The sequence below is a fragment of the Lepidochelys kempii genome, chromosome 6 (genome assembly GCF_965140265.1).
Source record: "Lepidochelys kempii isolate rLepKem1 chromosome 6, rLepKem1.hap2, whole genome shotgun sequence".
NCBI classification, from domain to species: domain Eukaryota; kingdom Metazoa; phylum Chordata; order Testudines; family Cheloniidae; genus Lepidochelys; species Lepidochelys kempii.
The window spans coordinates 17,528,877-17,541,831 of NC_133261.1; the positions used below are offsets into that span (position 1 = coordinate 17,528,877).

General features: G+C 45.7%; 1 protein-coding gene across 2 annotated transcripts; it reads right to left on the reverse strand.

Annotated features, from left to right (window-relative positions):
• Positions 1-1,199: 1,199 nt before the first annotated feature.
• SIRT3 (sirtuin 3) lies at positions 1,200-11,827 on the reverse strand. Of its 2 annotated transcripts, none has more exons than XM_073346980.1 (8): positions 11,431-11,827; positions 10,458-10,638; positions 7,874-8,074; positions 6,708-6,940; positions 6,447-6,547; positions 6,038-6,199; positions 5,135-5,344; positions 1,200-3,320 (listed from the first exon to the last, which is right to left on the reverse strand). In XM_073346980.1, exons 1-8 carry the CDS (start codon positions 11,510-11,512, stop codon positions 3,300-3,302), a joined length of 1,191 nt encoding a protein of 396 aa, XP_073203081.1. In that variant the 5' UTR covers positions 11,513-11,827; the 3' UTR covers positions 1,200-3,299. The 2 variants fall into 2 exon arrangements, with proteins under 2 accessions (XP_073203081.1, XP_073203083.1); XM_073346982.1 differs by having other exon boundaries at positions 7,874-8,071; positions 11,431-11,821.
• Between the last annotated feature and the right edge of the window lie 1,128 nt (positions 11,828-12,955).

Consider the following 12,955-nt stretch of genomic DNA (forward strand, 5'->3'; position numbering starts at 1 on the left):
TAGGAGCATGATAAGTATTCCAATTACTTTTTAAATGGTTGTAATTATTAAAAATAAGTAATACAGTCCAAGCATATTAGTCCTCTTTTCTGCTCTGTGTAGAATATCTACGGGCATATCCAGAATTGCAGAATGAGGTTTTCAGCTAGTGTTTGTAGAGTGGATCTGGGCTAAATAGTTACCTGCTTGTATGTAGATAGTGGGGTTTCTGACCCGTATTGAACGAAAGAGTAGGTTAAGCATAGCGGTGTTTCTCTTCTGTACAGACAGGATGGACAGGAAGGGTTGGGCCTTGTGGCTTATCACTGAACAGTTGTGGTCCAGGAAATCAAGGTGTGGTGGGAGCCCTGGTGGCCAGAAGTGCAGCTGTTGGGGGCGGTTGGGGGGGATTGGAGAATTGGGGATTGTTCCTAAAAATGTCTCCCACTGTGAAATTTTAATTCTAAATATACTTTGCAATTGGTTTACATTTTAAAGGCTGTCTCTGCAAGAGAAAAAGGCTAGAGATTTACTTCTTTAAAAATGCAAGTTTAGTTCTTCACTTAGTGAAGAACTTTGTGGACGTTTTTAAACTCCAAGGAGTTTAAAAAGGGGGGGAAAAATTGAATAACTCAAAATTTAACCCACTCAACTTCACAAATAGACAGCAAGCTCCCTGAGGAGAACAGGAGAAATCAAGTGTGGAGATTCTGGGTCAAGCCATTCTATTTTATTTTTCTAAGATAGAAGTGGGCAAAAAATAGTAGTAAACTTTCAGTGCAAACCTCTGATCTTTTTCAAAGTGTTAGATCTGGCAGAAACCTCGCCCGCTCAAGAAATTAAAGAAAAACATGGTGTATTTTACTCACCCCTCGCCCATTTCCTTGTGTTCAAGTTCCTCAGAAATAGGCCATGTTTAAAACTCAAGCTTGCAATGGCTTAGGCACTGATCCAGCAAAAGCTCCACACATGTGCTTAACATTAAACATATGAACGATCCCACTGATTTTAATAGGGCTGCCTATATGTGTAAATCTTGTGCATAAGGGTTTGCAGAATTGAGGCTCAAGTCAGGACAAGCACCTTTGACGTATATAACGAAATATGGTTGAGAAGCAACATATGCTGTTTTGTAGTAAACTGTTAACTGTGTAGAAATGGGCAGAACTCCAGCTGGGCTACATGTCTGGTGCGCTGCAAAGTGAAAGAAACACTTCTGCTTTTATTTAGGCTATATATTCAAATGACATTTATTTCAATGGCTGATCCCACAGCCGTGTAAGAACATTCAAATATATTTGAATCACACATTCAGATAAACAACTCTGTTCATCTGAATGTGAGCTCAATCACAGACCTCATTTAAAAGAAGTCCAAGGGCAAAAAACTGTTACTGCAATGGTAGGAATGACAGGGACAGATCCTCAGCTAGTGTAAATCAGCATACATCCATCGAAGTCAATGGAGTGCTGTTGAGTTACACCAGCTGAGGATTTGGCTTGAAGTTTCTAAATGCATAGAAGATAGATAATCCAAAGCTAGGTTTCATACCGCAACTGTAAGTTAGCCACATTGCACATACATATTAAGGCAAAACAGTTAACACAATATACAGGCATACAAATGTACAAAGACTCAGAGTTACAGTAGCTGTGGAAGCCTTAACATTCAAATTCCTTGACTTTTGTGCATTTCAAAATATTAACCAGAACCACACTGATGCAAGGTGTTTTGCATCTCCTCTTTATTGTGCTTCTTTAGACATAGTATTGGTCAAAGGTCACATCCAGAAAAATCATTGTAATAGACTAGCTAATTATTGCTGCATTTGCCTCTAGGCCAGAAGGGTAGTGAGTTCAAATCCTGCACTGGGCCTTGGGCTCAGCTGCAATGATAGCTCTCTAGTGTGAGAGGGGAAGGGGCCTCTCACTGTTAGTAGTGCTCTCTGATGAGACATTAAACATGGATCCCTTCTGTCCATCTGAGATGTGCAAATTAAATATCCCATGGCACTTTTTGAAAAGAGGAGGAAATAACCCTGGTGTCCGGGCCAACATTCCCTCCCTAGAAGGCTCAGTGAATAAACAGTAGACCCTTTACTGCTCCACATGACTGGAGCATTTGGTGAGCTGTAAATCTGTGCAAGGAACTGAGCCAGCATTTAAAGGGTGAATAGCTGCTAAGTGAATAATTAAGAGAAATGAAGGATAACAAAGGGCATATGAACCAAATTGGGGTAAGAGCAATCAAAGCATTGACCCTGGGAAATGTGTGAAACAGACATTGAAATACCATGTGTAGACATCCACAAAGGCATTAACACTTATTAGTGTTAATAATTATTATTGCTGTGCAGATATCAACCCACGTTCCATTCAAACAGCAGCTTAAACTGGCCCATAGGGTTGTTTGCTCAACAGGAGTGGGGTTTCCAGGCATCATCTCTAGACACATTGACACCTTTCCCCTCCTGATTAGCAGTGATTTCACCCATATAATAAACGCTACAAATTGGCAACAAATAAATAATTGAAAAAAGCCTGCTTGCATCCAAAACCTGCTCTTTTGAAGAGCTGGTTCAGGGAGCCGGACAATTTCTATGAACCTGTCTGATGAAGCTGGGTACTTGTCCCAGCAGCATTAGAATTAGACAGATCAACTAGCATTTTCAAAAGTGGACTAGTGACTTTTGGGTGCCCAACTTGAAATACTATAAATGAGCCTGATTTTCAGGACATTCTGAGCGCTCACCCTCTGACAGTCAGGCCGTTCCAGGGTATTTCAGGTAGGGCACCGAAAAATTTGGGACACCCAGACTCACAAGACACGTATGAAAATTTGATCCTGAATTTCTGGGGAGAGTCCAGAATGCCTGGTGGGAGGGAAATGAGACTCTGGCCCAGTCTAATAGTGAACATCACAAAGTTGGATGATAGTTTATAAGGATCTACGTGACACAAAAGGAGAGGCAAAGTCTCTCCAAATGCATGATCTGGGAGAATGGAAGACAGGAAAAGGTAGAGGTCACAGCATTCAGTGGGCACATGTGCCAGGCTGAGGTATCAGATTGGGAAAGTCTCCTGCAATAGCCAGCCCACAGCCTGTCATTCGGTCTTCACTTGCTAAGAGTCTTGTGTGATGGTCTTTCCTGTATTGCAGCAGGGCACCCTGATACAGCCAAAAGGATCCTCAGTAGCCACTGCAAAGCTGGAGAGCATTTTCCCCAGCTCTCTTCTGTAACCTCTCCACAGCTCACTGGGGATGACACCTATCCCTTTTCAAGGTGAACATCATTTTCCAGTAGCAGGAGGGCAGCTGTCCTAGTTGTCTTTTGCATCCAGCTAAAAATAGAAAGAACGTTCATGTCTCGTCAACATGATTCACGTGTTCCAGCGTTCATCAGCTCAGCTGGTGACACTCAGGCCAAAAGCCCAGGGTGAAGAGAAAGAGCGTGCATGCCACAATTAACTGGATTTGCTTCACTGAGTTACAGCAGCTGTGGCTGTGTGCTCTCATGTTACCCTCAAATGGCTTACCATGAAAAAAATCCTGACAAATGACTAATCATCCTTTCTGTAGACAACCCATAATCTGATAATGATTGTCAGCAACGTTAAAATCGGGTCTGGGATCTCCATACTACATCATGCCCCCTCACTGCACTTTGTTTAAAAATACAGGGCCAAATTCTCTGCTGGTGCAAATGGGCAAAACTATACTGACACCAATGAAGCTGCACCCATTTATACCAGCAGAGTTTGATCCATGGAGTTAAATGCTCCACTAGATTAAAATAAACGACTCCTCCTAATGGTCCCTAATTAATGTTAGTGTAAAATAAAATAATAGCTTGCTCTTTTATAATCTCTCTTCTGAAGGTCTCAAAGGATCACCTGTGTCAAAGGGACTTCTCAGAGGAGTAAGGGTTTGCAGCATTAAGCGCTTAAAACATTTCATTACTACCAGACTAGACGAATGCTTTTACTTCTGTTAGTAATAGGGATGACTGGGAGAGCCATTGCGAATGAACTGATTCTGTAAAGCAGCAAATAAGAGAACAAACCCACGAAAAAGCAAAGAGAATACGTTTTGGCATTTATAGGTTAATTTTATTTATGGTAAGACTTCAGAAGGAATCAATACAATTACAGAGCCAGATCCTCTGCTGGCACAAAGCAACTTAGCTCTACTGAATCTCCATTGAAATCAAGAGAGCGATGTCAATTCACACCAGCTGAGGATCTGACCCACAGTGAATATTCTGTAAAATGAATGAAGTTTAATACTGTGAGACTTCACGACAGCCTCTGCTCTGAAAACTGAGAGGAGGAAAAAAGCCACCACTTTTGTGTGTTTATAATGTGTGCAAATTAGTTTGGCACACGTCAGGGGTATTTCTCTTGGCATGGAGAGTCATACTGGTAACTTTCCAGTCCTTCAGAATCACTATGGAACTTTTGCAGTCTGCGCCCCAGAGTGCATGTTATCCTGGACTGTTGAAGTCAATGGGAGTCTTCAGATTGATTTCACTAGGCTTTGGATCAGGCTTTTGATGATTTGACTTTTAAATGCATCTAACCCTAACCCTTTCTGGTTTTTGTATGCTTCCTAGCTGCACAGCTGTTGTCTCTGGTAAACTGATTTCTGGCTTAGGCAAGTCTCCATCACCCTATTCACTCCTTTAGGGGTTGAAAAGTCTATTTGGATATGCATCAGTAAATAAATAGAACAGGCTTCCCTTAAAACAGCTTGTACTTTTTAAATATCAACATAATTCTAGATCAGGATGACCCAGATATTCAGTTAAATAACATTAAACCATTCCATCATTAGGGAACTATACTTCACAGTCTTGGTCTTGTCTCTGCTTGGTTGAGACAAGTCTGATGTTGGCTGAAAATGTATTTAACAACCCCGGCTACTTCCTTATCTTCCGATATAAACCCTCTGCGTTCGTTGCTAAATGCCCTAGTGGTTTATTTTATCCTTTGGAATGTGTTCTCCCTTCCTCCCTCCCGGGTACAGAGTGTAGACATGAAGATGGCTTCTATGTAACTTTCTGGTCACCACAATTCCTAGTACCTGTTGGCACTGGAATATTTTTTTGACACAAAGCATGACGAGGTTGAGGGAGGCCTCCATGAGCCATTCATACCTTTTCTGTTTCCCTCCGGATTAGCTCCTGCATCTCCTCCTTCCAGCCCATCAGCTCCACAAACATCTTCACCCCACTGATCACATCTCCCAGCAGGGCCACATCATTGTACTGCGGCTGGTATGCAAATGGTCCCACCAGGTCTCGATTGATCAGCACACGAGGAATAGAGCTGCGGACTGCATCTGCCAGACTGGCAAAGGGCTGCACCTAAAAAATCCCCCCCCAAGGAGCAAAGAAACAGAGAGCTTCATCCCAGGAGTGGAGGCAGCAGGGGAGTCCATACCCCACACAAAATGAATTCACTGCACTCCACAAACTGAACCTTAGGGACTCAAAATGCAGGGTCTCAGAAGGCTCTACCACACCAGGGGGCCCAAAACCTCGCAGCCTGACTCTTCCATACTACACAGACCCTCCATTTAATACCAAAGTTTACACTGCATCTCATAACCTGGACAAGCTGACTGAGAGGAATATCCCAGACAAAAGCTATTATCTACTGTACCCCCTGCTGGCACATCATTGAATTGGCAGAGGGCATCCCTCCACCAGAGTCCACCCCAGTTATTACTGATACCTCCTCAAGTATCCACAAAGTATCAGTTATTACTGATACCTCCTCAAGTATCCCCCTCATCTCTTCCACCCACAGAGGTCCATCCCCACATCCTTACCCTGAGCTCCATGGACCTTGTCTAGCTGCCTTCTGTTTCCATATACCCACACACAGAGTCTGAGCACTCTGCTTCTCACCCTGTGTCCTCAGATTCCTCTCTTCATTTTCCTGATGCCTGAATCGCCCCCCCCCATTCCCCCCAACGCCCTGTTCAATTTTGCACTATTTCCCCAAGTCCCAAAGTGCTGAATCCCTGTAGCCCTCTCATGATCTATGTCACAGACCTCGAGGGAGGTTCCAATGATAAAGAGCACGTCTGCCATGGGGAAATCTGTCACATGCAGGAAGAACCGGCGTGGGAGCTCCTCTCCAAAGAACACAATGTCAGGTTTGATGAGTCCAGTGCAGACTGGGCAGTGGGGGATTTTGTCTGCCATCACATCTCCCTGAAAGAAGAAAACCCATCAGCAGCCACATGGTTTACCAGGCAACACGGCAACTCCACCATCACATCTTCCATCCATCCCACAAGCACACATGGGTTTGCCATCATATCACATTGTAACAAAACAAAATTTGTTCTGGAACAGGAACCTTGTCTCTTGGCCATGAGGACAAGGTAACTGGCCTGCAAACCCCCTTTGAATTTGCTTCTGTTGTCTCTGTGTTGATGCCCCCATAATTGCTACTCACCCTGAAGTCCTCACCCGGGTAGGATCTCCGACAGACAGTACATGTCGCAGTGGCGAAGGTGCCATGAGCTTCCACCAACTTATCAAGAGGGATCCCAGCAACTTGAACACAAGATGGAGAGAAGATCAACTCAGTACAAGGAAATTGAACCTACTGGCCCCAAATTCATCTCATGTTTCAACAGCCCCATTCTCGTATTCCACCCCCCCCCTTGTCTTTTCCCTGCAGTCCATCAAGGAGAGCCAGGAAGAGAACACTCACCTCTTTCCAGCCCATCGATGTTCTGGGTGTACAGACGCAGAAGGAGCCCCTTGTCATGCAGGAGTCGCAAGAAGTAATGGGAGTAGTTGGGCCTGTAATTGCCAGGGTACAACTCCTTGGCCAACGTGAAAAAGGGCTTAGGATTGTGGAAGAAGTAGGCAATTTCAAAGATGGCTTCTGGATAGGGAATGTTGTACTGCTGAAGGTTACTGTACAGGCCACTCCCAGGAGACCTGCAGAGGGGACAAAGGGGCCTATCAGTCAGAATGCCACAGAAAACAAACCCAGCACAGGTTTCAGAGTAGCAGCCGTGTTAGTCTGTATTCGCAAAAAGAAAAGGAGTACTTGTGGCACCTTAGAGACTAACCAATTTATTTGAGCATAAGCTTTCGTGAGCTACAGCTCACTTCATCGGATGCAAGCACAGATGTTTCTAAAGAAACCGACCGCTAGAGCGTGACATATGACACCTCTCAGAGAGAGAATGACCAGATTCTTGAGCCCTATCTAGTTGCTTTCTGCAGCTGAGGCAGGGCAAAGGAGCCTTAAGTGGGCAGCTGAGGATTTCCCTTGCATGTAAGAGGAGCCCCTCAGGTGATGTCAAACTGGCATCGCTGGCTCTACACCACCCAACTCCAGACCCCCTGAGGCATGTTCAGGATCTGCTGAGGATGGGAAGGGCCACAGCAAGTGCACTGTGCTGCAGTGATCCTGGGCTGCTGGAGTGGCCCCTGTTTCAACTCTAGCTTACGCCATGGCCATACTGGCTCCTGGACAGCCCCAGCCCTGGGGAAGTGCAGAGGCGAAACCAAGCAATAAGCACAGCTCAGCTGGGCCTGAGGATCTGGATCAAGGTGTCATATGGAGTCGGAGCTGCTGAAGGGAGCACTAATCTTAACTGTGGCATTGTCCAAGCAGGCCAGGGAAGGAGAAGCAGCAGACATGGTGATTTTTGAATGAAGTCTGGAATGCTGCTGGCATGCCACAAACTAGCACTAATGAGAGGGTGGTGGTGATGCCTGGAGCTGGGATCAGTACCCCCACTACTAGTGAGAGGGAGAGGAATGGTGAGTGGCAGACCCCTGCTGTTACCTAGGTTTGGAATATCATCAATTCCAGCTCTGGCATGGCTCCAATAGGCATCTGTGAGAGGGGTGAGGTGTTACCTAAAATCTGGGATGCCGCTGGGGGTACTGATCCCAGCTCCAGCCATCACTACCATCCGGTGACACTCCTTCTTCTGAATTAATTCTGCCACGTCCTGCAGAGTGAGCTTCCGGTTCCCACTGCCGTCTCCTCCTCTGCCGATCCCAAAAAAGCCTGTGGCAGCAGTGGATAAGGAGATCGGTCTGGCCCCCTGGATCCTGCTAGGAGCAGAAAGGAAATGCAGCAGGTAACAAAAGGACTCAAGCTGCTCAGATGGAGAAAAACATCCCAAGTGTTTCCTAGGAAGCCAGGAGCTGATCTTTCAATTGCAGGTTCATGTGCTATTGTTCGGTAATTGAGACGAGAAAACATAGTACCAGTTAGTATGAAGCCCCCAGCAGCACAATATATTCCTTTGCACTTACAGCCCCTTTCATACGAGGATATCAAGGCACTTAACAGACATTTATTATCTATTGTTTTATTGTGCTAGCACCCAGTCCTGGACCAGGACCCCATTGTGCTAGATGCTGTACAAATGCAGAACAAAATGTCAGTCTCTACCCCAAAGATGTTTTCAACCTAAATAAGACATTAAGCCTCACAGCACAATCATGGGTGTATTTGGGTGGATTATAGACAAGGCTCTGGCGTTAAAGGATCTTTGAATCTCCAAATTAGTATACGATTCCCCTTGGCTAATGCACACGGGAGCCCCTTTTGCATCCTGATTGGCAACCAGAAAGCACTTAGGATTGTGTTTTCATGCTGCTCTGACAGGGCTGCCCACTTTAAGGACTGAAGAAACCTCGGCCCTCCCTGAATCCCATCCAGGATCCCCTGCTTAGTAGAGTCCATGTGCAGATGGCAGAAACCTAACTGAATCACTGCTCAGCCTTAAGTGCGGAAGAGGAAATGAGAATCTACAATCCATCACATGAGAAGACTATTACCCCAAACAACCTAAGTGATGTTTGCTCATCCAGGGTGTGACGCTGCAGTCCATATGATTTTATTAAAATATGTTAATGATCTACTGAGTGTGGTCATCCTATTTGTATGAATGTATCATTCTTGTATCTGAAACTAGAAATATGAAATATAACTCTGAGGTCCTATTATAATTATGCAAAGTATGGACCATTAATGGTGGTTTGGAATCTTGATGGCTCCCATTAACCAGGACAATTGACTGTGGATGGCTCTGTTTACTTGCAAGCCTTCCTGTGAGTCAGGCCAGGAAGAATGAAGGCTTGGGGTCTCACAGGACATGTGACTGTGTCACCTGGTACTGGAATCCATCTTAAACTTGGTGCTTTTCCATTTAGAAGAAGGGGTGGGGACTCAGAGAGACAAAAGATTCCCGCCTTGTGCCAAAGCTATAAAAGGGGGTGGAACAGAAGAAAGGGAGCTGTAGTCATAAAAAATCCCCTAGCTACCACCTGAGCGGGAACAAGGACTGTACCAAGGGAAAGGATCGGGCCCAGACTAGGAAGGAGTCCAGTCTGTGAAAAAGAGCTTATTGGAACATCTCTGAGGGTGAGATTTCATCTGTAACTAGTTTCTTAAATGTATTAGGCTTAGCCTTGCATGTTTTGCTTTATTTTGCTTGATAACTTACTTTGTTCTGTCTGTTATTACTTGGAACCACTTAAATCTTACTTTTTACACTTAATACAATCACTTTTGCTTATTATTGAACCCAGAGTTAGTGACTAATACCTGGGGGAGCAAACAGCTGTGCATATCTCTCTATCAGTGTTATAGAGGGCGGACAATTATGAGTTTACCCTGTATATGCTTTATACAGAGTAAAACGGATTTATTTGGGGTTTGGATCCCATTGGGAGCTGGGTGTCTGGGTGCTAGAGACAGGAGCGCTTCTTAAGCTGTTTTCAGTTAAGTCAGCAGCTTTTGGGGGACGTGGTTCAGGTCTGGGTCTGGGTTTGCAGCAGGCTGGCATGTCCGGCTCACCAAGACAGGGTTCTGGAGTCCCACGCTGGCAGGGAAAACGGGCTCAGAGATAGTCTCAGCACATCAGGTGGCAGTCCCAAGAGGATCTCTGTGACCCAACCCGTCACTCAGGGCACTGACTCTGATCAGGGCAAAATCCAGACATGAGACCAGAGCCCAGAAGTTCTTGGTGACTCCTAGTGGTGGCAATTATTAGGTCACAGAATCACTGAATGTGGCCTCCATGGGTTGGACACTGTCTTCACAAGAGCATGGGCTTTTCAGCACAAGACTACATGTCCCATCTCTAGCAGTGGCCGATATTTCTCTTCAAAGCCTCTTTGCTGTTTGATCCACTCACAAAGAGTTCCCAGGGCAGCAGATACTACACCAGTGTGGTTCGCAGAGACAGAGAGCCTGTGCATTTAGATGGTAAACACTGTTCTCATCTTCAAGCTCTCAGCATTCTCTACAGTATCTGGTGAATTTAATTATAACAGCCTCATCTCCTCCTTCCTGGGAGTGGGTATTTCTGAGACAGTGAGAGAGTTTGATGAGTCCATGAGATAACAGAGCCTTGGTTTGTGGAGAATTATCAGGATTGTGCTCGAGAGTAACAGGGAACAGCATGAAATGAGAAAACAGTCGTACCTTGCTCCACAGGCAATTGCCATCTCTCCATGGCATTCCAGAGGCTCCCTCTGCAGGGAAGTTCCACTTGTGGGGATGAAGCCAGATCCCAAGGAAGCTAAGGGAAGATTTCTGCCCCCCATGGAGCCAACGGGCCTCCTGGGATGATTTCTCTGACTGCATATCCAGAGATTCCTCCAGGCTGAAACAAAAGATAACAACCTAGACCAGCTGACAATGGTCCCTTAGAAAGGCAGAGCCAGGGGTGACCGATTTAAAGAAATCTATCCAGAGTTATAGCAAGAACAGTCAGCTCTGTGCATTTACCAAGAATTATGGCATTACAAGTGACATCCCTCTTACATGCAGTGTAGCTGTCGCCATGTTGGTTTCAGGACATTAAAGAGACATGGTGGGTGAGGTGATACCAACTTCTGTTGGTGAGAGAGACCTGAAGAGGAGCTCAATGTGGCTCAAAAGCTTGTCTCTTTCACCAACAGAAGTTGGTCCAGTAAAAGATATTACCTCCCTCACCTTGTCTCTCTACCACTCCTACATCTCATCTAAAAGAGGGCACCTCCAACACCACTCCTAACACCACACTTGGTACAAGCAAAGCTGGTAGCTTGGCATGCCATGCAAAGTCAGCACCTGGCTCTATCACTGAGAACCCCCTGAAAAGCCTGAGTCTCAGGTGAAAAGCCTGAGACCAGCCAGGTACGGCTACAGATTTAACATCCACTCTGCCATACACCGTATGTCACTGACACTGATCTCCCCCAAACTGCCAGCAAGCTCCCCGCCCCACACACTCCAAGCTCATTTACTGCACTTGGCTCTCCCCAATCCCCTCTGAACTCTGCTGCCCAATCCACTCCGCTCTCCCCCAGGCACCTCTGAACTTTGCCAGCCAACTCACCCTGCCCTTCCCCTCCCTCTCCTCGGAAGGCTTCCCAAATCCGCCTGCCCCCCGCCCCCGGAATATGCTGCTTACCTGTGAATCCCTGAGGACTCGCCGCAGGAAACACATTTCTACGAGCCGCGACTCTGAACCGTAACCCCGTCCCCAGGCTCATGCCCCTGCCCGGGCCCTGCCGCAGAAAGTGGAGGCTTGGGCGATGTGGACGCGAACGAGGGAGGCTGCTGTGGCTGCTTCCCTGCTTTTCCCTTTCCAGCCCCCGGCGACTGGATAAGCGACTGTCTAGTTGCCGGGCGCAGGGCCCCCCGGTCACTGTCTCCTGTGTCGCCCCGGGACTCGCTGCACTGGTGACCTGGAGGCTGGAGAAGGGGGATCTAGGGCACAGGGCAAAGCACCTGGGTGCTCAAGGTGGTCCGGAGCCAGGCAAAACAGCTGAAAGGCTTTACCACAATGTCCGTAATAGAAGAGCACACCGCAGCTCACAGGAGCATAACCAGAGCTTGTATTTTCATAGTTGCTGTCACTTAGCTGTCCCTTGTACAAACTGTGTATAGAGGGATCATCCACTGAAATGGAGTAGAGCACAGCAAGCTTCATCTCTAGCTACACTATACAACAGTGTTTTTAGGTCAAGGAATGACTATGATTTTATTGCGAGTCTTGGGGTATTTCAGCAGTCCCAGCTGCTGGAGACAAGTGATGAGGGGAAAATTCGGCTTTAAAATCAATCAAACAAACAAACACATTTCTAGCCCTCATGGTAGTGGAGAAAGGCTTGAAAATCTGACCTGAGAGCACCCTAAAGGCCCCAAAAGCAGAAGGCAACTAAAAAGAAACCAAAATGGTGTGTTTTCAATCTCATGATTTTGGGGGCCCAGCTTATGGTTTTCGAACATGTACAGTTGGCAATATCGAATATAGGTCCAGCAAGAGGTGATATCCTGAAGGGGAAAGTGTCCAGGACATTGTAATTCACACCAAATCTTTCAAAATGTGCCATGGATCTTTCACGATAATGCGTGCGCTGAACCTTGATGTTATCTAATCTAAAAGGAGACAGCTCCAGCAATTGGGCACTGTTCCTACCATTCAGATATCAGTGTTACCATTCCTAATTTAGGCCTGAAATTAGCCAGCCTATTGATCCATTTATCAGTGCCCCAATAGCTCCCCTTGCATTGGTTCCCATCTATTTTATCATCCACTGAAATTAGTCAGAGATCCCCACCTGCAATTCTACTGCTGAGCCATCATTTTCCCACTGTAAACCTGTGTATTTGATTATTCCTATGTGAAATCGCTGCACCTCATTTTACTGATTTTATGCCATTTTTAAAATTTATTTAGCTCTTACTCTATTTTAATTCGGTCATACAACAGTATTTGCTGCCCTTTCAAGCATCTTTGTATTTGTCCACGGCTGTCATTAGTGTATTCTCCCCTTCGTCCATTGAGTTGTTAATAAATGCACTAGGATTTCCTCCTTTTTAGCAAAGGAAGGGACAGAGGACAAATCAACTAACTGTCTCTGTGTGGTCATCTCCCCAAAAGCTGGGGGAAATTGGAATTTCAAGTAAAACAGTGTAATTTGTTTATTTTA

What these genes read in the sequence shown, in the direction of transcription:
- SIRT3 (XM_073346980.1), bottom strand. Translation starts at nt 11,512, where the DNA reads ATGAGCCTGGGGACGGGGTTACGGTTCAGAGTCGCGGCTCGTAGAAAT. An exon ending in GCAATTGCCTGTGGAGCAAG is followed by an intron (nt 8,075 to 10,457) that starts GTACGACTGTTT and finishes TTCTGCTCCTAG; the next exon opens with CAGGATCCAGGGGGCCAGAC. An exon ending in AGCGGCATCCCAGATTTTAG is followed by an intron (nt 6,941 to 7,873) that starts GTAACACCTCAC and finishes TCCCCTCTGCAG; the next exon opens with GTCTCCTGGGAGTGGCCTGT.